The sequence below is a fragment of the Salvelinus fontinalis genome, chromosome 40 (assembly GCF_029448725.1).
Source record: "Salvelinus fontinalis isolate EN_2023a chromosome 40, ASM2944872v1, whole genome shotgun sequence".
Classification (NCBI taxonomy): Eukaryota; Metazoa; Chordata; class Actinopteri; order Salmoniformes; family Salmonidae; genus Salvelinus; species Salvelinus fontinalis.
In genome coordinates, this window is record NC_074704.1 from 9,653,956 (window position 1) to 9,675,472 (window position 21,517).

Below are 21,517 nucleotides of genomic sequence, written 5' to 3' on the forward strand. Positions count from 1 at the left end.
AATGCAATCTTCACAAAAAAATGATTTGTTAAAACATTTCTAGCATGTCTATGTATGGGGAGAGGGTTGACTTGCTCAGTTCTCCACCACAAAACAGCAATAAATTGATAAAAAGAATAGAACCAGCTCACCTGCTTTTACTCTGACTTTGACTATTAGATGTTCAATGTTTGTTTTCAAAACATATTTTTTAAAGGAATAGTTTCACCATATTAAAACGAGAGTTCAGTTCATGTAACAGTGTTGACCTTAAAATGAGGGACAGACGTAAATGAATTACTAATCACATCCATAGTAACCTTCAGAAATGACTTTGTCAAAGCAACAAAATAACTAGTGCTTTACAATGAGTATGTTTACATGTGTTAGGTTCTGAACTAACAGAGTAAAAACTCAGACAACTAGGAGAGGCTCAAACCAAGATTATTCACCCACTGGGTCATACAGCTGCAAAGACCTGATTACACAAGCACATATATTTATACCCTCCTACTAGGCGGAGTCAACTCCTTGCACAGCTAGACAGCCAACACATCTCTGTTGCTAGGCAGGAACTTAATTGGTTCCTCTCATTGGTGTTGTCATGGCCTTGCCTGATGTTGGAACCTTCGTGGGCGTGGAAGTATATGTGTCAAATAGGACTGTTTCTTCTCACTCCACTTCATCGGCCTACCCCAAATTCCTCGCTCCTCTCTAATCCACAGCTGTCCAATTTATCAGTGACTGAAACCGGACTGTTGCCCTTTGCCTCCCTCCTTAGGAAATAACATGTTTTGACAGTGTAAACTTTCTGCACCCCTCCCTTGTCTCACTCAGTAACTTTCCATACACTTAGTTCCAAACATATACATTCCTTCTACATGCAAAGTAATCAACAAGTTCTAGTATGGTAACATGAATAGGTATATTTCAAGCTAGAATCCAACACATCCCCAATCATCATTTGACATTAAACTAGTTATGGCAGTAGGCCGACTATGGCATTAGTCATGTAAACACCTTACTCTGCTGATCTTAATTGGCTTAAGGTCATAATCAAAGTGACGCTGTTAAAAACACCTGGTTTTCTGAGCAATTTCTCAATTTATTAGGACACGTCAAGGCCTTCAGATTCATAGAGGCATATTTCATCTTTACATGTTCTGGCACGAGCAGCGCAAGCTTCCTTCTTTTGCTCGAGTGCAGTGAGTTCAGGAAAAACTGAAAGTATGCATCTTAGAAATAGTTTTCACATACAAACGTTATATGTCAGAATTCGGAATCAAATATGCTTCTAAAAAATAACATGGATGCTGTGGTAGTACAATTATTTTGATTAATTTTCAGCATTTATCAAAGTCCCATCAGGTAGCCTGATTTCAGATGTCCATGCTATTCAATGTCTTTGTTTCACAGGGGACAGCCCTAATCGTTGCTCTCTCAGTGGGAAGGGCTTATCATCTGGGGAGCCTCGACAACATCATGATGCTGACAAGAAAGAGAAGAGTCTCTCCAGACCAGAACACCTCAAGAAACACCAGCAAAGACGTATAGGGAAGAAACCTCACCACTGCTGCTTTGATTGTGGGAAGAGTTTTGCTAAACAGAGGGAATTGATAATTTACCAGCGGAGTCACACTGGAGAGAAACCGTACCACTGCTCTCAATGCGGGAAGCGTTTCGCTGCATCTAAAACGTTAAAATCTCTGAGAATTCATACAGGGGAGAGGCCTTACCCCTACTTTGATTGTGGGACGACTTTCAGGCAATCAAGAGCCCTGACAACACACCAACACATACACACAGGAGAGAAGCCTTACAGCTGTGATCAGTGTGGGAAGAGCTTCCGGAGGTCAGGACACCTGACTACACACCAACGCATACACACAGGAGAGAAGCCTTACAGCTGTGATCAGTGTGGGAAGAGCTTCAATCAATCAGGAGATCTGACAACACACCAACGCATACACACAGGAGAGAAGCCTTATAGCTGTGATCAGTGTGGGAAGAGCTTCAGGAACTCAGGACACCTGACTGCACACCAGTGCATACACACAGGAGAGAAGCCTTATACCTGTGAAGAGTGTGGGAAGAGCTTTGCACTGTCCGGAAATCTGACTACACACAAACGCATACACACAGGAGAGAAGCCTTATAGCTGTGATCAATGTGGGAAGAGCTTCAATCATTCAGGATCCCTGATTACACATCAACACATACACACAGGAGAGAAGCCTTATAGCTGTGATCAGTGTGGGAAGGGTTTCAATCATTCAGGAAATCTGACTTCACACCAACGCATACACACAGGAGAGAAGCCTTATAGCTGTGTTCACTGTGGGAAGAGCTTCAGGAAGTCAGGACACCTGACTGCACACCAGTGCATACACACAGGAGAGACGTCTTATAGCTGTGATCATTGTGGGAAAAGCTTCAATCAACCAGGAGACCTGACTAAACACCAACGCATACACACAGGAGAGAAACCTTATCGCTGTGATCAGTGTGGGAAGACCTTCAATCATTCAGGATCCCTGGTTACACACCAACGCATACACACAGGAGAGAAGCCTTATAGCTGTGATCAGTGTGGGAAGAGCTTCAATCAATCAGGATCCCTGGTTACACACCAACGCATACACACAGGAGAGAAGCCTTATAGCTGTGATCAGTGTGGGAAGACCTTCAATCATTCAGGATCCCTGGTTACACACCAACGCATACACACAGGAGAGAAACCTTATCGCTGTGATCAGTGTGGGAAGAGCTTCAATCATTCAGGATCCCTGGTTACACACCAACGCATACACACAGGAGAGAAGCCTTATAGCTGTGATCAGTGTGGGAAGAGCTTCAATCAATCAGGAAACCTGAGTACACACCAACGCATACACACAGGAGAGAAGCCTTATAGCTGTGATCAGTGTGGGAAGAGCTTCAATCAATCAGGAGAACTGACTATACACCAACGAATACACACAGGAGAAAAGCCTTATAGCTGTAAACAGTGTGGGAAGAGTTTTGCTCAAGATTCCACCCTGACTATACACCAGCGCATACACACAGGAGATAAGCCTTATAGCTGTGATCAGTGTGGGAAGAGTTTTGCTCGAGATTCCAGCCTGACTGCACACCAACGCATACACACAGGAGAGAAACCTTTCTCCTGTCTATGTGGAAAGAGCTTTGCTCATTCAGGGTCACTGAAAAAACACCAGAAATCACAACCATGTCATCTTTTATCTCCCTCCTCTCCGGCACCGGTTCCAGATCCCTAAATAAAGTTTCAATAGAAAACATATTGTAAAGAGTCATGCAACTCCCATTCTTTATCAGTTTACTAAGTCTGATTACCATGGTAACCTGTGTAGATAATATGCAGCTCTGATCCATATGTATCAAGCTTCTTGGAGTGGTGTGTGTGGGGTGGGGGTGTTCAGAGCTGTATCTTATTTCATTAACTCCTATTATCCATTAAATAACTTCAATGTAGAATAATGTTTCAACAATATTAGGTATGTATTCAATAGATAAATATTAAATCCATTATCTGTTCAACGTCTGCTTATCACATTAATTATATGCTTTTAAAATCTATAATACTATTTTTTTTATAAGGAACATAGGCCTCTTGTATAATTTCTTTGGTCCTAAAGATGTTAACATATTTATTTTTAAAACCCTTCATCAGGTTTTACTGTAGCTGATGAGCCATAAGGAAGTGTGGTCAAAAATACTATTAGTGTGGTCATATTATGTTGTTGCATTTGTTTTCAATGATTTTAATGGGTATATCTTTCAACTTTCCTTATTGTACAGTACCAGTGAAAAGTTAGGCCACAGTTAATCATTCAAAGGTTTTCCTTTATTTTTTACTATTTTCTACATTGTAGGATAATGGTGAAGACATCAAAACAATGAAATAACACATAAGGAATCATGTAGTAACCAAAATATATGTTAGATTCTTCAAGGTTGCCTTGATGATAGCTTTGCACACTCTTGGCATACTCTCAACCAACTTCCTGAGGTAGTGACTGTAGGAGTACAATTACACACATGTTGACATAGATCATGAGACCGTGGTAATGGAAATCTACTGGGGGACGTTCTGACCCTCTGACCCTTGTAGATTCTCCATTGTGTTGACAGATTGCCCAGACATGTTGGTGCCAGGGTGTTTTGACACACTAGATTTATAGTCTACTCATTCCACTAGAAAAGCATACATACCAGAGAAATATGCCTGAGATGGCTGGACACTAATGAACAAGAAACACATAGTCTGCTGATTCCATTTGAGTGAAACTGACCAGACACATAGACGCCTATAAGCAATTGGATGCCCTAGAGAGGGGGGGGCACAAAGAGTGCATTGATTTAGTGGTGAAGGGAGGGTCCGGCCACCATTATAAACTGATTGAAGGCAGATGGTGGGGAATGACTTCATAGGGGACGGACAATACTATGTGGGTATAAATATAAAGGACTGGACTTCTGAGAGGGGGGTTCCGCGGACATTCCAGATTGCAATACAATTGTAATAAAAACATTTATTTGAGTTCACAAAAGTTCTTGTAAGAGTTATATTTCTGAGATGATTTTCCACGACATATTTGGCGAGCTGAGCCAGGAGGGACAGGGACTGAGATATGGCGACCAGGGCTGGAGATAGTTTCTTTGGACAATCTTGCAAACACTATGGCCACAACTATAAAAAGGTAAGCTTGTTCTTACATAGTTGAAATGTTTGTATGGATTGCTTCAGAGATCCTGTCTCAGCGAGAGAGGCGCCATGTAAGTCTCTCTTTCAAATTTCCTAAAAAGAAACCAGTAAAAACGAAAGAACTTTTGAATTCAAATAAATTTGCATGTATGTGTAATTTGGGGAATTATATTAAATATAAATGCATGTGCATGTATAGAGAATGAGTGAATAGGCGATGTGAACTTTGCTTGTGTTAGGTGTTTAGTGGAGCATGCGCTCGTTCTGATTAGACCGTTCGAATGTGTAGCTTAAATGATGTGCTTGTTTGTGCCATCTGGCTGAGATGGCTGGCTATAATGTGGGACAGCCCATACGGTAAAAACAGATAATGTAGGTAGAAAATCCTGTGATACCTCTTCAATAAAATTAGTAGAAGGAATGCTTGGACAGGTTACTTATGAATAATGGCTCTAAAGATAACAGAGAACTGCATAAATAAGTAGTTAGAAAGCCACCGCTCTTTAAAAAAGGAACATTTTTAAAGAGGTCTGATTGGGTGGATATTTAGTAAATAAATACTTCATGGATACCGCCCCAGAACGGGGGACTGAACGGATGAATATTTAGAAGGCAGGAAAAACGTTAGCCCGATTGTGCGGCGTTCAACTGCAAAAGTAGCTTATAAATATTAGGTTGTAGAAAAACGTTAGCCCGATTGTGCGGCGTTCAACTGCAAAAGTAGCTTATAAATATTAGGTTGTAGGAAAACGTTAGCCCGATTGTGCGGCGTTCAACTGCAAAAGTAGCTTATAAATATTAGGTTGTAGGAAAAACGTTTGCCCGATTGTGCGGCGTTCAACTGCAAAAGTAGCTTATAAATATTAGGTTGTAGAAAAAACGTTTGCCCGATTGTGCGGCGTTCAACTGCAAAAGTAGTTAATACGGTCAAAACATAAATCAGTAGTTAAATAAATATTTCATGGTTAACGCTCTGAAAGGAGGACTGTACGGATTAATATTTAGGACGTTTGCCCGATTGTGCGGCGTTCAAATGCAAAAGAAATCCTGCGAATAAAAAACCGCTCTGTCTAGCTAACAGGGTTTTGTAATTCAGTAGGTCACGCCACAATACTACTCTAATAAAAGAAGAAAAGATCAGTATTGGGGGGTGGGTAGGATATGAAGACAAGCTGATCCGATTAGACAGTAGTCTCGCGTCATATCGTAGAAATCCTATTAGCCTAGGCTTATGTTGAAGAAAGGGATTAAGTAAATAAAGAAAGAACTGAGTTGTTTTGAGGTAAAAACAAAGGGATTGAATGAACGGATGAAACATAAAAGGATGAATGATAATGTTGTAAGAAATGAGTAGATCTGTGTAGAGATAGAACATTAGGAAGAAAGAAAGGACAGGTTGGGTTGTGTGTGTGTGTGTGTGTCTGTGACCAACTGCTGGTAGGAAGAGGCATGCGCAAGCCTCTCTGACAGTTAACTGAGTGTAATTTGAGAAGGAGAGTGCAGTTAACTGCTATTAGGCAGATGGAATGAAATTAAGGAACATCGAAGTAAAATAAGTTATAATCAAGGATAAAAACACTGATGTGATAAAGTAATAAGCGACCATAGTAGAATACTAAAAAAAGGTGTTAAAATAAATAACCATAAAGATAATAAAAGAGGATTAAACCAAATAGTGTGTAACAAGACAGAAAGTAGAATCGTCGATAAATTGAAATTGTACTATAAAGTTAAAAACGAATCTAGGTTAGTTAAGATAAATAGTGATAAATAGTGAAATTCAGGACAGATTAAGGATTCACGAACGGTGTAACAAAGGAAGAGGAAAAAAAAAACAGGCCGTCGATCACTCTGTACCCACAGAGACTGCGGTCTAAAAATAGCCTGAAGGACAGAGACCAGAATATGAGAGGTTTGTTTCACTAAAACCGTGAATCGGGAATTAAACAGTAAAATGGGATAAAAGACAATGAAATATTAGGAATATAGAGAAGAGGTAAGATAGTATAGACAAAATAAATATAATAAAGGTAAAAGTAAGACGTTAGATAGAGATCTTAACGGAGCGGGCAGTGGACTGGTGTGACTCAGTTGGTAGAGCATGGTGCTTGCAACGCCAGGGTTGAGGGTTAAATTCCCATGGGGGACCAGGATGAATATGTATGAACTTTCCAATTTGTAAGTCGCTCTGGATAAGAGCATTTGCTAAATGACTTAAATGTAATGTAAATGTAATCATAAAATTGATTAGAATTATAAAATTAATAAATAATGATATCTGTAAAGGGGAAAACACAGTGATATTTGAAGTATTGTACTAGAATAAGACATTAAGTCATCTGTAGTATTCAGAAATAATGTCTGTACTATATAGAGCGTGGTTTGGGAAGAGAAATTAAGTGATGTGACAAATGCATTTTTAATTGGAAAGGGGATTCGCTCTACCTTGGAAAAATAGTAAATAAAAGGTGTATAATACATGGGAGTATTTAGGAAAAATAAATAAATAATTAGTGGCATGACAACAAAATGACTGTTTCCATAGAATAGGGAGAGAAGGACACTATTACCTGATAAACAGGATAAATAGGACAAGGGAATTAAACAGTCACATGGGACCAAAATGTGAAGCTCGATTTGCAGGCGTTCTGATGTCAACATTCTATCATCAGAAAATACATTGCGATGGGGGTGTGTGTGTGGTTCCTCTAATCCTCGCAGACGTGCGGGTGATTGGCAGAACTATTGACAAGATCTAAGAACCAATAAGAAAATAGCTCTCTGTTCTGGATATAGGTATATCGGGTATGGGAAAATTAGTGTAATGTGACATTAGAACTTAGTGCGGTAGCAGGAAATGCCGCTATACAAGAGTTTATATCCTTGTCAAAATAACAGACAACTAATTGGTTTGAGGTTAGTGAGAATGGAATTTTTTACTTGGCGGTGTGTAGTCTCTGAGGGAACAATGAGTGTTTCATAGAGATTGCAGTTTATATGTGGTCAAGAAGAAGTATTAGATCACGTTTGACTTGACATCTAGTAGAAGTAACGACGGAATTTTAATTGTTAGACATTCTATACCACAATTCTCTGGAACTGTTAAAGACGCTTTAGAATAAAATCTATGGATAAGTAAAATTATTGGTTTGCTGACTAAAAGGTAACGTTGTGAATATTAACGATATGTACACTTTCTTTTCCAGAAAGAATAAGGGAAAAAAAAAGGGTTTTTTAATCTTCTCTGGTCAACAATGTCATTGGAGACTAGTTAACTGCTTTCCACAGTAATGCAAAGTCAGCCGCTTTAAAAATAAAAATATCTGGATAAGGCTAAAACATGGAGTTCTGGATGAGTGAGTTCAGTCCCTTTGCTATTATTGGCTTATGATTCACTAGTGAGTACACCATGTACTGGGAATGAATATGCATTAGTAGATTTATTGGAAGGGTTTTTTCCAATTCAGTTTCAAATTGGGTATGCAAAAGGATGAACATGTTTTTGAAAAATGTATTTAAGTTGTTCCTAAAGAAAGGGGGAGTGGAAACATATTAATGGTGTCAAAATGCCCTGAATCCTAGGAATTTCCTGTGAAAGACTGATCACCTTTTACTAGAAATTGTTGGAACAGGTGGGATTTACTTATAAAATGTTTAAGACACCAGACTCTATTCAAACTGTATAATTACTTTGAAAATCTATTATGTCTCTGGGAAAATTATGAAGAGTTGTACCCTTAAATTGAATAAGTTATTCGAATAGGTTTATTTTAATTTTTATTTTTGATATAACATGGGTTCATAGGTAAAACTATCAGTTCCTTGGGGTTATGGTCTTTGGGTAAATACACAAATGTGTTTTGTTCATTATGCATATAAAAAGTGTTGAAAGTTATTCCAATGGGTTTATTGGAGTGTGGGTTTGTGAGGGTTTTTGTTGATAAATACATCATCTGTAATTCATCTGAGAGAACACTGGTGAAATAAGGGAGTTATCATAAGAAGGTGACGTCAGAATGCTTTAAGGCATGGGAGAGAATATTACCACAAGTGGGTGTGGAGATCAAACCCACCCTAACCGACTGAACAGTGAGGGACAACTGTGTCTGATGACCTGTGAACTGTATCTAAAAAAAAAAAAAATAAGACATGCTGAAATGATATGGGCCAGGGAGAGTAATGACTTAAAGGATTGGGGTACTGATCTTTTTATTATCAGGCCACAAATGAGAGAAAAACTGAGACAACGGGGCTATTGGAAAATAGATAATACTGGTATTTAAAGTGTTTAGTATAAATGTTAATTATTAAAGGGATGGTGTGTATTGAATAGATAAGGTCAAATTTGAGTTAAAGTAAACACTAAGGACTGTTATCCTGAATATTGGGTTGGAAAATGTATTTAAGAAATAACTGTTTAGTTATTTAGATATAGAACTGTTTAAATTTAATAGGCCTAGGGAAGCTCTGGAAACTAATCCTGAGACAAGGTGGTTGACAACTTACAGAATATTAGATTAAAGTTATTTTTATTTTTTTTAATTTTTTTTGTTTTATAATGTCATTGGAATTGGAATGATAAAATCTAATGTTCAATTGAATAAATAGGTAGTCTGTTGTGCGAAGATACCCATGAATGAAGAAGAAAGAGACCAACAATAACATTGGCATAGAATGAAACGGATGGACGTTTTCCATTATATTACAAATAGTGGTAATATTGCAAATGTGCAATTATTATTATTATTATTATTATTATTATTTTTTTTTTTTATTTTTTTTTTATTTTTTTTTTTCTTCTCGTTTGGTCAATTTATTTTTGTTTTGAGGAACATAAGGTTGTGTATATGTTCCTGAGGAGGGACTGATATAAATGATATATAAATTGACTTAAGGATGTTTTAAGTATGTATCAAACAATGGCAGTTATGGGTTAGGGGACTCATAAAAGAAGGTAATGATAGTGAAGGGGTGTTATTTCTAGAAAATATGTATAAAAATAGAGATAATTCATAGAAAAGGAAAGACAGCTGGCTGTGTAAAATATAGGGACAATTCTAAAGTAAATAGAACAATTCACATACTTAAATTATGGTAAAAATAATAAGAGGTGGCATTTTGAACACTAGAGCAAAAGTTTAAGAAACTTATGACTTAGTTTTGTGAGGATTGGATATTCTTCCAACTGGAAGACACTTGACTGAGTACATGTTATTTTACAGCAGTTGCCGTAGGGACCATCATTTAACTATCATTATGAATATTTCTGTGGCAGGAGGCCAGGTATTTGAGGCAGAATGGTTACATAGGGCTGTTATTAAAAATTAAGATTTAGTGATCTTGCTAATGTTGTCAGGAAATAACCCATGTGTAAGTGTGTATGTCCTCAGGAAAAAACAGCCAGAAATGGAAGGGCTTGGGCTGCATTCTGGAGACTGAGTGTACATCAAGATACACCAGGCTGGTGGTATACTTCTTACAACACTGCAGTGGTAAAGTTCTTCTTGTCTCTCTTTGGTGGGTGCATAAGTCTCACGAGAAGTAAGGTCCAGCTGAATAATGGGTGAGCTTGAAAACACCATGACAGAGGATGTGGAATCAGAGAGAGAAAGAGAGAGAGATTAGATTCCACTATAGACATACTGGGTTGAGTTTGGAGGCTACTTGTTTTATTTTTAATACATCATGTGAAAAAGAATGGATGATAGGATATTATACTCTAAACAAACATGTTAAAGGGATTGATATGAAAGCATATACAGTGTTGAATTAATTCAAGAAGAGAGAATGTTAATTGTAGGTTATGCACATGATTATCAGTTGAAATGGAGTAGATGGGAAACTAAGTAAAAAGGACATGATTTGGGAACACCTCTCAGAACCTGGGGCCGAAAGGGGAAGACTGGGTGGAAGCATGAGGAAGCTTTTTAGGGCTTTTATTTTTGTGGAGTCCAGCAGAAAAGTATCCTGGAGGCATAGAGTCAGGTAAAGAGAGAGTGGGAATTGTCATGGTCTCAGATTTCAGTTTGCATGAATATATTTATGCATAACACATAACATTGTCAATGCTGTTATGTTTTGTCTGTTGTTTTCCAAGTCTTATGTTTAGGAAACCAGAAGGAGAGGGGTTCGCCAGCTTCAGCTGGAATGTCTGTTTGTTGTGTGATGAGTGATGGAAGTAAGAGGATGTATGGTGCTATCATAGAACAGAGGCCATAAGTCTCTAAGTATGAATGCTTCACAGAAAGTAGGCAGAAACCTGAACCAGGATGAGAGGTTCTGCGTCTGATGATCCAAGGGGACCAGAAGGACCTCTCCCAGTGATACCAGGAGATCTGGTCTACGTTGGAGTGTTCCGGAGGAAGTGGGATCAACCGAGGAGAGATGGACCCTATGAGGTGGCCAAAGCAACAAGAACGGCCGTCCAAGTGAAAAGAAGCCAGACGTGGTACCATCTGAACCGCTGCAGCTGAGTCCCAACAGAGAGAAGGATACAACCACATAGAGATGAGGACACAGAGGATGCTGATTCACCAGGAGGGAGCAGGAGCAGCAGAAACGATTGAGACGCCAGGGAGGAGCCAAGAAAACAGCAAATCAAGTGAAAGCCAAAATATGACACGTGCACCGACTAATGCACCCAGAAGAGGAGGAGAGGCCTCACAAGGAACAGAATAAGAACGTTTCTTCCCTAAAATTGAAACTCTTCCAGATGGAAGCTAAGTCCGGCCTGAGGAGGGAGCCTCAGGTGAAGAAAGAGGAGGAAAAGTCCCGCAAGTTGAAGAAAATGGAGATTACCCCACAATTGACTTTTAAACTTTTGAATGGCCTCCTTTACAGACAATTGATGTTAGAACAACAAAAGAATAATGACATTGACATAACAGAAGTAACAGTGAATGCTAGTATAGAAACAACAGACTAATGCACAATCAAGATGTATTGTGGGAGCAGGAAGAGAAGAATGGAATCAGCCGAACAATCCAAAAAGACTGACAAGGTTTGAATCTCTGTTCCACCTCAATTTATAACAGAAGTAGGAGAACTGAAGTCTATCTCAATCATAAGGATCAAACCCTTATCGGAGATTGCACTCTGTGGATGGACATATCACCAAACAAAGGGACAAGTCGTTTGGGATCCGAAAGGATGTGACCTGACATTAATCAAAGAAAAAGACGAGAGGGTGCTCATCATGAATCAGATTGAACCAGTTGAAGGTGAAGAATTAATAGTTGAAATAACAAGAACAACAGTGACCGAAGGGAGTAGCACCACTGTCATTAAGATTGATCCTACCCCTGCACATGAACAGGAAGAACCTGTGACAACAACAAGGGTGGCGGCTGCTGTGACGACCACAGTAGCTACCACTAGATGACATCGACTGCCCTTACCAAGCAGACCACCGTGCCAACAAAGCAACCTGAGACATCAGTCAGAGTTTTTACTGATATTTGAAACTTTCTGATAAACTCTAATGATCTACCTCAAGATAAGAACATTGAAAAAGCAACAGAATTAGATATATCAGAATCAGAACCACTCAAGGACACCACATGAGAAGAAGTAGTGAAGAAGGAGTGATACGAATGGGCTAAGTATATGGCAAACAGACACAGAATGGACAATTGTATTTTGTGAAGAAAATCACCTTTGTCTGATCTTTTAATAGTCTCTGAACCAGCATCATGTAAAAACTGTGTAAGTTGGGAAAAATGACTATTGTACCAATAGAAAGTATTCTATTCCCTTGTGTGACATAAAATGTAGGATTGCTCTGGGTAAGGAATAGGGGAAAAATTATGTTGAATGAGACCATGCTGGGAGACAATGATTGTGCTGCCTATAACATTAGAACTGAATTAAATGTACCTTAATTAGACAGAGGTACCGTGGTTAAAGGAAAATATGAATGTTTTTACAGACACCACACCGAAGGAATTGATGTAGGAAACACCACTGTAGAATGTGATACTATTTGGGTGTTAGAGAATGCGGGAGTTCGTAAAAGTAATGATAAAGGGTTGAGTATGAATAGAAAAGGGTTGTGTAGTTACATAACTCAGGTTGCGCCATCTCTTACTATGTTGAAAATTCAAGACAGAGGTATTGCTGATAGTTTCTGGATGTGTGGAAAAAAACTAACTGTTGAATGTATTGCCTGATGGATGGATTGGTCTTTGTGTCTTAGAGCAATTAAATAGGTTACGATTATTAAATCACCCCATGATGACTATGTAAAACCTAGAGTTAAAAGGGCTTATGAGAAGGATCCTGAGGTATACCTTAATGCAATTGGACTGCTTAGAGGTCTACCTAGGGATTTCAAGGCCAGAGATGAGGTTAAATCAGGATTTGAATCTATATTTTTGTGGATAACACCAAATTAGAACTTAGAGTGGATTAATTTTATTGGCTATAACCAACAGGGATTCATTAATTATACTTAATTGGCTCTTAGTGGAGAAGGGTGGAGTTTGTGTCATGTTTGGGGATGACTGTTGCACCTTTATTCACAATATTGCTATGGCCAAACTCAAAGGATTATGAGCAGAAGTAAAGGCTAATGCTGATGAAAATGTAATGAAAATGTTTAGACTCATGTATGAGTTTGGTTGGATCTAGCGTTAAGAAAGTGGGAAGCCCAGGCAATTATACCAATAAGTATGGAAAGCCTTGCAATGCAGTTGGAGGACCTCTTGACTGCCCCTTTGGTAAACCTAACTGTCTCTATGAAGTGATTGGGGGGGGTGGTCATGCGTGTCACGATTTTCGTAAGGATGGTTTCCATGTATATGTTAAATTACCCAGTTCAGATTAATGTTTACTCATACATGTCCACAAAAAGTGTCATTTGCGTCACAATTGCAAGTGGTGTACAAAAATTCATGAGGATGGTCATAACCATCACCCGGAACCTTTTTTCTGTGCCAAGTGTCAAAAAGGAGATTGTTTTATTTGTAAGGATGAGGACTGTGCTCCTAGATAATGGGGTTTAGCATTTTTATTTTGCATAATGCTTTGTGTTCTTTGTATGTTTCTTTGAATTTTTATATATATATCGATGAACATATATATTTTCTTTTAATTAAAGTTAGTTTTGCCTTCTAAAAATAGGATCATTTTACAAAAACATGTTAGGTGACAGAGGGTATTCCGGTTACAAGTGTCTATGGACCATGTATTAAATCATCTAACAAAGGTTGGTAGGTGTCTGCACGGGGGGATAATGTTGAAATGTTTTGTCTAGTTAGGTTTTTATTAATGTTTCTAATTGGATCTTTTACTCCTATTTTAGTTTTAATCATTTGGAGATGTTTGGTCTAGTTGGTTTATGTGCTTTATTCTGTTTTTGTATTTTCTTGTATATCGTAGGTATTCTCATTTACTATCCCAAAGTCATGTTTGTATAATTTATGTGGCTAATTAGCCCCAGAGGTGGGATTGTAGGAGTACAATTACACACATGTTGACATAGATCATGAGACCGTGGTAATGGAAATCTACTGGGGGACGTTCTGACCCTCTGACCCTTGTAGATTCTCCATTGTGTTGACAGATTGCCCAGACATGTTGGTGCCAGGGTGTTTTGACACACTAGATTTATAGTCTACTCATTCCACTAGAAAAGCATACATACCAGAGAAATATGCCTGAGATGGCTGGACACTAATGAACAAGAAACACATAGTCTGCTGATTCCATTTGAGTGAAACTGACCAGACACATAGACGCCTATAAGCAATTGGATGCCCTAGAGAGGGGGGGGGCACAAAGAGTGCATTGATTTAGTGGTGAAGGGAGGGTCCGGCCACCATTATAAACTGATTGAAGGCAGATGGTGGGGAATGACTTCATAGGGGACGGACAATACTATGTGGGTATAAATATAAAGGACTGGACTTCTGAGAGGGGGGTTCCGCGGACATTCCAGATTGCAATACAATTGTAATAAAAACATTTATTTGAGTTCACAAAAGTTCTTGTAAGAGTTATATTTCTGAGATGATTTTCCACGACATGACCTGGAATGCTTTTCCAACATTCTTGAAGGAGTTCCCACATATGCCGAGCCCTTTTTGTCTGCTTTTCCTTCACTCTGCGGTCCAGCTCATCCCAAACCATCTCAATTGGGTTGAGGTCGGGTGATTGTGGATGCCAGGTCATCTGATGCAGCACTCCATTACTCTCCTTTTTGGTCAAATAGCCTTCACACAGCCTGGAGGCGTGTTTTGGGTCATTGTCCTGTTGAATAACAAATGATAGTCCCATTAAGTGCAAACCAGATGGGATGGCGTATTGCTGCAGAATGCTGTGGTAGCCTTGCTGGTTAAGTGTGTGCCTTGAATTCTAAAGAAATCACAGACAGTGTCACCAGCAAAGCATCCCTACACCATAACACCTCTTCCTCCATGCTTCACAGTGGGATCCACACATGCAGAGATCATCTGTTCACCTTTTCAGAGGGGTTTGGTTAAATGCCGAAGACACATTTTAGTTGAATACATTCTGTTGGACAACTGACAAGGTATCCCCCTTTCCCTTACTCTGTGTCTCACAAAGATTTTTGGAACCAAAAATCAAAAATTTGGACACATCATACCAAAGGACAGATTTCCACAAATCTAATGTCCATTGCTCGTGTTTCTTGGCCCAAGCAAGTCTCTTCTTCTTGTTGGTGTCCTTTAGTAGTGGTTTCTTGGCAGCAATTCGACCATGAAGGCCTGATTCATACAGTCTCCTCTGAACAGTTGATGTTGAGATGTGTCTGTTACTTGAACTCTGTGAAGCATTTATTTGGCTGAAGCATTTATTTGGGCTGCAATTTGAGGTGCAGTTAATTACCGATTTCTGAGGCTGGTAACTTTCTGAGGCTAGCTGTTCTTGCAGTAATATAGACTTGGTCTTTTACCAAATCTTCGGTATACCACCCCTACCTTGTCACAACACAACTGATTAGCACAAACACATTAAGAAGGAAATACATTTCACAAATTAACTTTTAACAAGGCACACCTGTTAATTGAAATGCATTACAGGTGCCTACCTCGAAGCTGGTTGAGAGAATTCCAAGAGTGTGCAAAGCTTTCATCAAGGCAAAGGGTGGCTAATTTGAAGAATATCAAATATATTTTGATTTGTTTAACAATGATTCCATATGTGTTTTTTCATAGTTTTGATGCCTTCACTATTATTCTACAATGTAGAAAATAGTCAAAATAAAGAAAAACCCTTGAATGAGTAGGTTTGTCCAAACTTTTGACTGGTACTGTATATTAAGTGTGCTCCAAAAAGACTTTCACACATTTTTATTGTGAATCGAATGATGTGTTGGTTGTTAGGAAGAGGCATCATGGGGGCAGAAAGCCAGCTCTGCCCATCAGTACTTATAGGTCATGTCAACCACAGACCTCACACTGTTCGGCTTTCTCACTGCCAGTAAGTTCTCCTACCAAACGGCTCTCTCTTCACTCTGAAAATACACTTGATAATATCTTATACCTTACTATTGGTGATTTGTTATGCAGAACGAATGATTGCATGTAAATGTCATTGTAAAACATATCTGGAATGTGGTTTTATGTTTTCTTCATTTGTTTTACATTCTGATTGTATATTCATTTATTTAAACATGTATTTTTTAAATATTTATTTGTATTATGTAGAAGAGACCAATATGTTGTTGGTGGCCTGTGTCCCAACACTCGATGTTGTAGTCCTGGTCCTGAGAATAAAACAGGTTTAAAACAACAACAGAGAAACACGTGTCTTACAGTGCTACACATCTGTTATAATAAGTGTTGTTTCCTGCTTAATTGAAGTATCAGGTGTAGTTTTTCATGAAGGATGAATTAAATGTTCAAATATGTTGGAATGATGAGTTGCATGCATCATGCATGCTCTGCACTTTATTTGGCTAGTGGCAAATAGGCCTAAATTAGGGTATAATGACTCTGTGGCTACATGCCTCCAGAAGGGCGTCTTCTGAGGCTGAGGGGTGCTTTTACTAAGGCGCGTGGTGCTGCATGGAGATCACAAGCTCTTCAACTGGGCAGCAGTGTCACAATGGAGGGAACAGCCTATAGGGAGTCTACCTAAGACCACTGCAACAGTTATTGTAAAGTGTGGGAATAAGCTTATTCTAGACTAGCCTACATTTAACCTCTCCCTTGTTCATTTCAAAGTCCATATGTTCATGCCCCGATTCATATAAATCATGTCAAATTATTTTAAATTCATATTAACCCCTCCCACAGAATATGCTTTGGCAAGATTGAGTGATTAAATAGGTTTAAAAATATGATTTAAAAAAAAATTGTGGTAAAGGCTCCAGTGGTCATAGATAATTCATAGATTCACCAAACATCGATCATTATTTATGTTTTATTATTCCTGATTTATACTACTGGTTATGATTGCAGACAGAGCCCAGAGAATGGGATGGTGCCATATTTAATTAGTCACTTAAGGGATAATGCCCGAGATGCGGGTATTTGGATGATATATTGGCACTGGTGTTGTCAGGGCCGAGACGGTTCGGTTGCTAGAGACGTGACCCAGTCGTTCAGTCTTTTTGTTCTGTATCTATGGACGCGACCCAGTTGTTCATTCTAAATGTTCTATTGCCACACTGGCTGGCCACGTTCTTATCCCTTGCTTGCTTGCTAGCCAACTACGGCTAACTTAGTCAGAATAACAGCAAAGTAGCTGCATTTGCATTTCTTTAACAGTTTTCTAGTGACATTTATTTGGATACATCCATAACAATGAGCTAATGAGAAGCGATTTTGCCTGGCATAGAAAATGTGCTCACTCGACTGCAAACTAGCTGCACTTCGTTTCATTTCACCTTTTTCAATTGACATTTCTTTGTATATATCCATAAAAATGATGCCAGCTGATTTAATGACTTCGACTGTCTGAGAAACGCTGTCTGTCAGTCTCCTCCCGACTCCCAACACGGTCATTACTAATGGGACAGCTGGATATCGAATTTGAATATATAAACAATGTTGCAAATGTCGGAGAGACAGTCAGCAAAGTTTATACAAATCTGCGCTGTTGAAAACTAAATGTTAGACTAAACGAAATGTGAGATAATGTCTAGATGCTTGTTATTGTGGAGATCAAGTTTATAAATTGCCTGGCTGGGCTGATGAGACAATGGATTGCACAGTCAGATGGAACAGAGTAAATAGGCATTTTTAAGGTCATAGATTTAGCTGCTGATAACTTATGGAATAGACACAGGCTGAAATGCGGTTTTAACCAATCAGCATTCACGATTAGACCCACCCTTTGATAAGGTGCATGCATGGGGATGTCCACGTCACCCAGAGATCTACCCATACTGTAGAGAAACACCTAGCGGACTGGAACTCAACTGTTGTAGGCATAATACAGCTAGTGCTATCTAGACTCACGCTGGCAAACAAATCCATTACATTATCTACCTAAATGTGAAGTTAACTCAACTGGGGAGTAATAGAGAATGGAGACTTTTAACTTGAAAACGTACAGGATACCTCTTTCTGTTTTCCTTGACTTCAGAGTTTTTATAAGGTGTTATGCTTTTTCATGTAGCACTCCTCACAGGCCGTTTGGTGTTCGTTCTTTTTTGTTGTTGAGATAAAATTGCCAAAACTCTGAAAGGTATTATTGTATGTCAGAATTGCAACACAATATTTGTTCAAGCCTAAAATGTTAGTCCGTAATCGTAATATGGTGTTTGTATGTTCATATATTAAATGTGAGTTTTATTAGTCAGTGTGGCAATGTAACGTTAATGATCTGTCAGATTCCCTACTTTCACACTGACACAGTAATAAACAGCTCTGTTACAGACTTCTCTGTCATGGTGCACACGGGTTTCTTCATCCCGCTCCCACACACACCCGCTGAATTTCTTTCCGACACCCGCCCTCTACTGTAAGAACTGGTCGCAAACGCAACCGCAGTCCCGCAATGCATGGCGTATGTGACGCAGCTCACTTGCCAACCATGGTCCCAGCAATATTGCGCCCTAAAAGCGATGTCAAATGTGCAAAATATTACTAAAGAAATATGTTAAATTACCAGAGATTCTCACATGGCCCTTATATTGTATTACAGGGCTATATCAGCCATTATGCAATATATAGTTTGAAGAGAGCAGAGTTGGAGAGACTTGCACTTTATCTTGAGCTGTTGTTACAGCCTACCTTTTAGGAGTGGGAAGACTTTCAGACGGAGAAATAAAGGGTGATCAATATTTAGGACTATTTCTAGGCAAGTTAGTAAACTAGCCTAATCACAGACATATTTAGGAAGTACATTTCTTTGGAAAGATCACTGCCCCGTGTTTCTTCGAAAATGCATAGCCTACAGCCTACTGCATGATATTGAGACCACATGTGCACCTGAAAGCAGCAAGAATGATGACAGCGACACTTGCTACGTTTTGCAAATTCCTATCGGATATAGCCTACCGTTTAGGATGACGATTTGCAGGCAGAGACAAATTGGTAGTCAATACTTCAAATCAAATTTATTTATATAGCCCTTCTTACATCAGCTGATATCTCAAAGTGCTGTACAGAAACCCAGCCTAAAATCCCAAACAGCAAGCAATGCAGGTGTAGAAGCACTTGTCTAGGAAAAACTCCCTAGAAAGGCCAAAACCTAGGAAGAAACCTAGAGAGGAACCAGGCTATGAGGGGTGGCCAGTCCTCTTCTGGCTGTGCCAGGTGGAGATTATAACAGAACATGGCCAAGATGTTCAAATGTTCATAAATGACCAGCATGATCAAATAATAGTAATCACAGTAGTTGTCGAGGGTGCAGCAAGTCAGCACCTCAGGAGTAAATGTCAGTTGGCTTTTCATAGCTGATCATTAAGAGTATCTCTACCGCTCCTGCTGTCTCTAGAGAGTTGAAAACAGCAGGTCTGGGACAGGTAGCACGTCCGTTGAACAGGTCAGGGTTCCATAGCCGCAGGCAGAACAGTTGAAACTGGAGCAGCAGCACGGCCAGGTGGACTGAGGACAGCAAGGAGTCATCATGCCAGGTAGAGAGAAAGAGAGAATTAGAGAGAGCATACTTAAATTCACACAGGACACCGGATAAGACAGGAGAAGTACTCCAGATATAACAAACTGACCCTAGCCCCCCGACACATAAACTACTGCAGCATAAATACTGGAGGCTGAGATAGGAGGTGTCAGGAGACACTGTGGCCCCATCCGATGATACCCCCGGACAGGGCCAAACAGGAAGGATATAACCCCACCCACTTTGCCAAAGCACAGCCCACACACCACTAGAGGGATACCTTCAACCACCAACTTACCATCCTGAGACAAGACCGAGTATAGCTCACAAAGATCTCCACCACGGCACAACCCAAGGGGGGCGGCAACCCAGACAGGAAGATCACATCAGTGACTCAACCCACTCAAGTGACGCACCCCTCCTAGGGACAGCATGAAAGAGCACCAGTAAGCCAGTGACTCAGCCCCTATAATAGGGTTAGAGGCAGAGAATCCCAGTGGAGCGAGGGGAACCGGCCAGGCAGAGACAGCAAGGGGGGTTCGTTGCTCCAGAGCCTTTCCGTTCACCTTCACACTCCTGGGCTAGACTACACTCAATCATATGACCTACTGAAGAGATGAGTCTTCAGTGAAGACTTAAAGGTTGAGACCGAGTCTGCGTCTCTCACATGGGTAGGCAGACCATTCCATAAAAATGGATCTCTATAGGAGAAAGCCCTGCCTCCAGCTGTTTGCTTATAAATTCCAGGGACAATTAGGAGGCCTGCGTCTTGTGACCGTAGTGTACGTGTAGGTATGTACGCAGGACCAAATCGGAAAGATAGGTAGGAGCAAGCCCATGTCATGCTTTGTAGGTTAGCAGTAAAACCTTGAAATCAGCCCTTGCCTTAACAGGAAGCCAATGTAGGGAGGCTAGCACTGGAGTAATATGATCAAATTTTGGGGTTTTAGTCAGGATTCTAGCAGCCGTATTTAGCACCAACTGAAGTTTATTTAGTGCTTTATCCGGGTAGCCAGAAAGTAGAGCATTGCAGTAGTCTAACCTAGAAGTAACAAAAGCATGGATTAATTTTTCTGCATCATTTTTGGACAGAAAGTTTCTGATTTTTGCAATGTTACGTAGATGGAAAAAAAGCTTTCCTTGAAACAGACTTGATATGTTCGTCAAAAGAGAGATCAGGGTCCAGAGTAATGCCGAGGTCCTTCAGAGTTTTATTTGAGACAACTTTACAACCATCAAGTATAATTGTCAGATTCAACAGAAGATCTCTTTGTTTCTTGGGACCTAGAACAAGCATCTCCTTTTTGTCCGAGTTTAAAAGTAGAAAGTTTGCAGCCATCCACTTCCTTATGTCTGAAACACAGGCTTTTAGCGAGGGCAATTTTGGGGCTTCACCATGTTTCATTGAAATGTACAGCTGTGTGTCATCTGCATAACAGTGAACGTTAACATTATGTTTTCGAATGACATCCCCAAGAGGTAAAATATATAGTGAAAACAATAGTGGTCCCAAAAAGGAACCTTGAGGAACACCGAAATGTACAGTTGATTTGTCAGAGGACAAACCATTCACAGAGACAAACTGATATCTTTCCGACAGATAAGATCTAAACCAGGCCAGAACTTGTTACTTATGGATAATGACAAGGCGCAATGCTCGCTCACCATCATAGCCTAACATACAGTGCATTCGGAAAGTATTCAGACCAGCCAGCCCAAGTCCATTTGATATAGAGGACGTCTTAATAAAGACAATCAAAAGTCTCTGTATTCTTTCAA

At 39.6% G+C, this 21,517-nt stretch overlaps 1 protein-coding gene across 5 annotated transcripts in view; it reads left to right on the plus strand.

Moving 5' to 3' along the window:
* Positions 1-16,462, plus strand: part of LOC129839951 (zinc finger protein 883-like) — a 39,808-nt gene extending 23,346 nt beyond the window's left edge. For 4 of the 5 annotated variants that reach the window (XM_055907682.1, XM_055907684.1, XM_055907685.1 and 1 more), the window contains one exon: positions 1,396-16,462. In XM_055907682.1, coding sequence (XP_055763657.1) covers positions 1,396-3,257 — 1,862 coding nt within the window. In that variant the 3' untranslated portion in view covers positions 3,258-16,462. The remainder of the gene's footprint in view (positions 1-1,395) is intronic. The other variant, XM_055907689.1, reaches the window with a different exon arrangement.
* Positions 16,463-21,517: the final 5,055 nt, after the last annotated feature.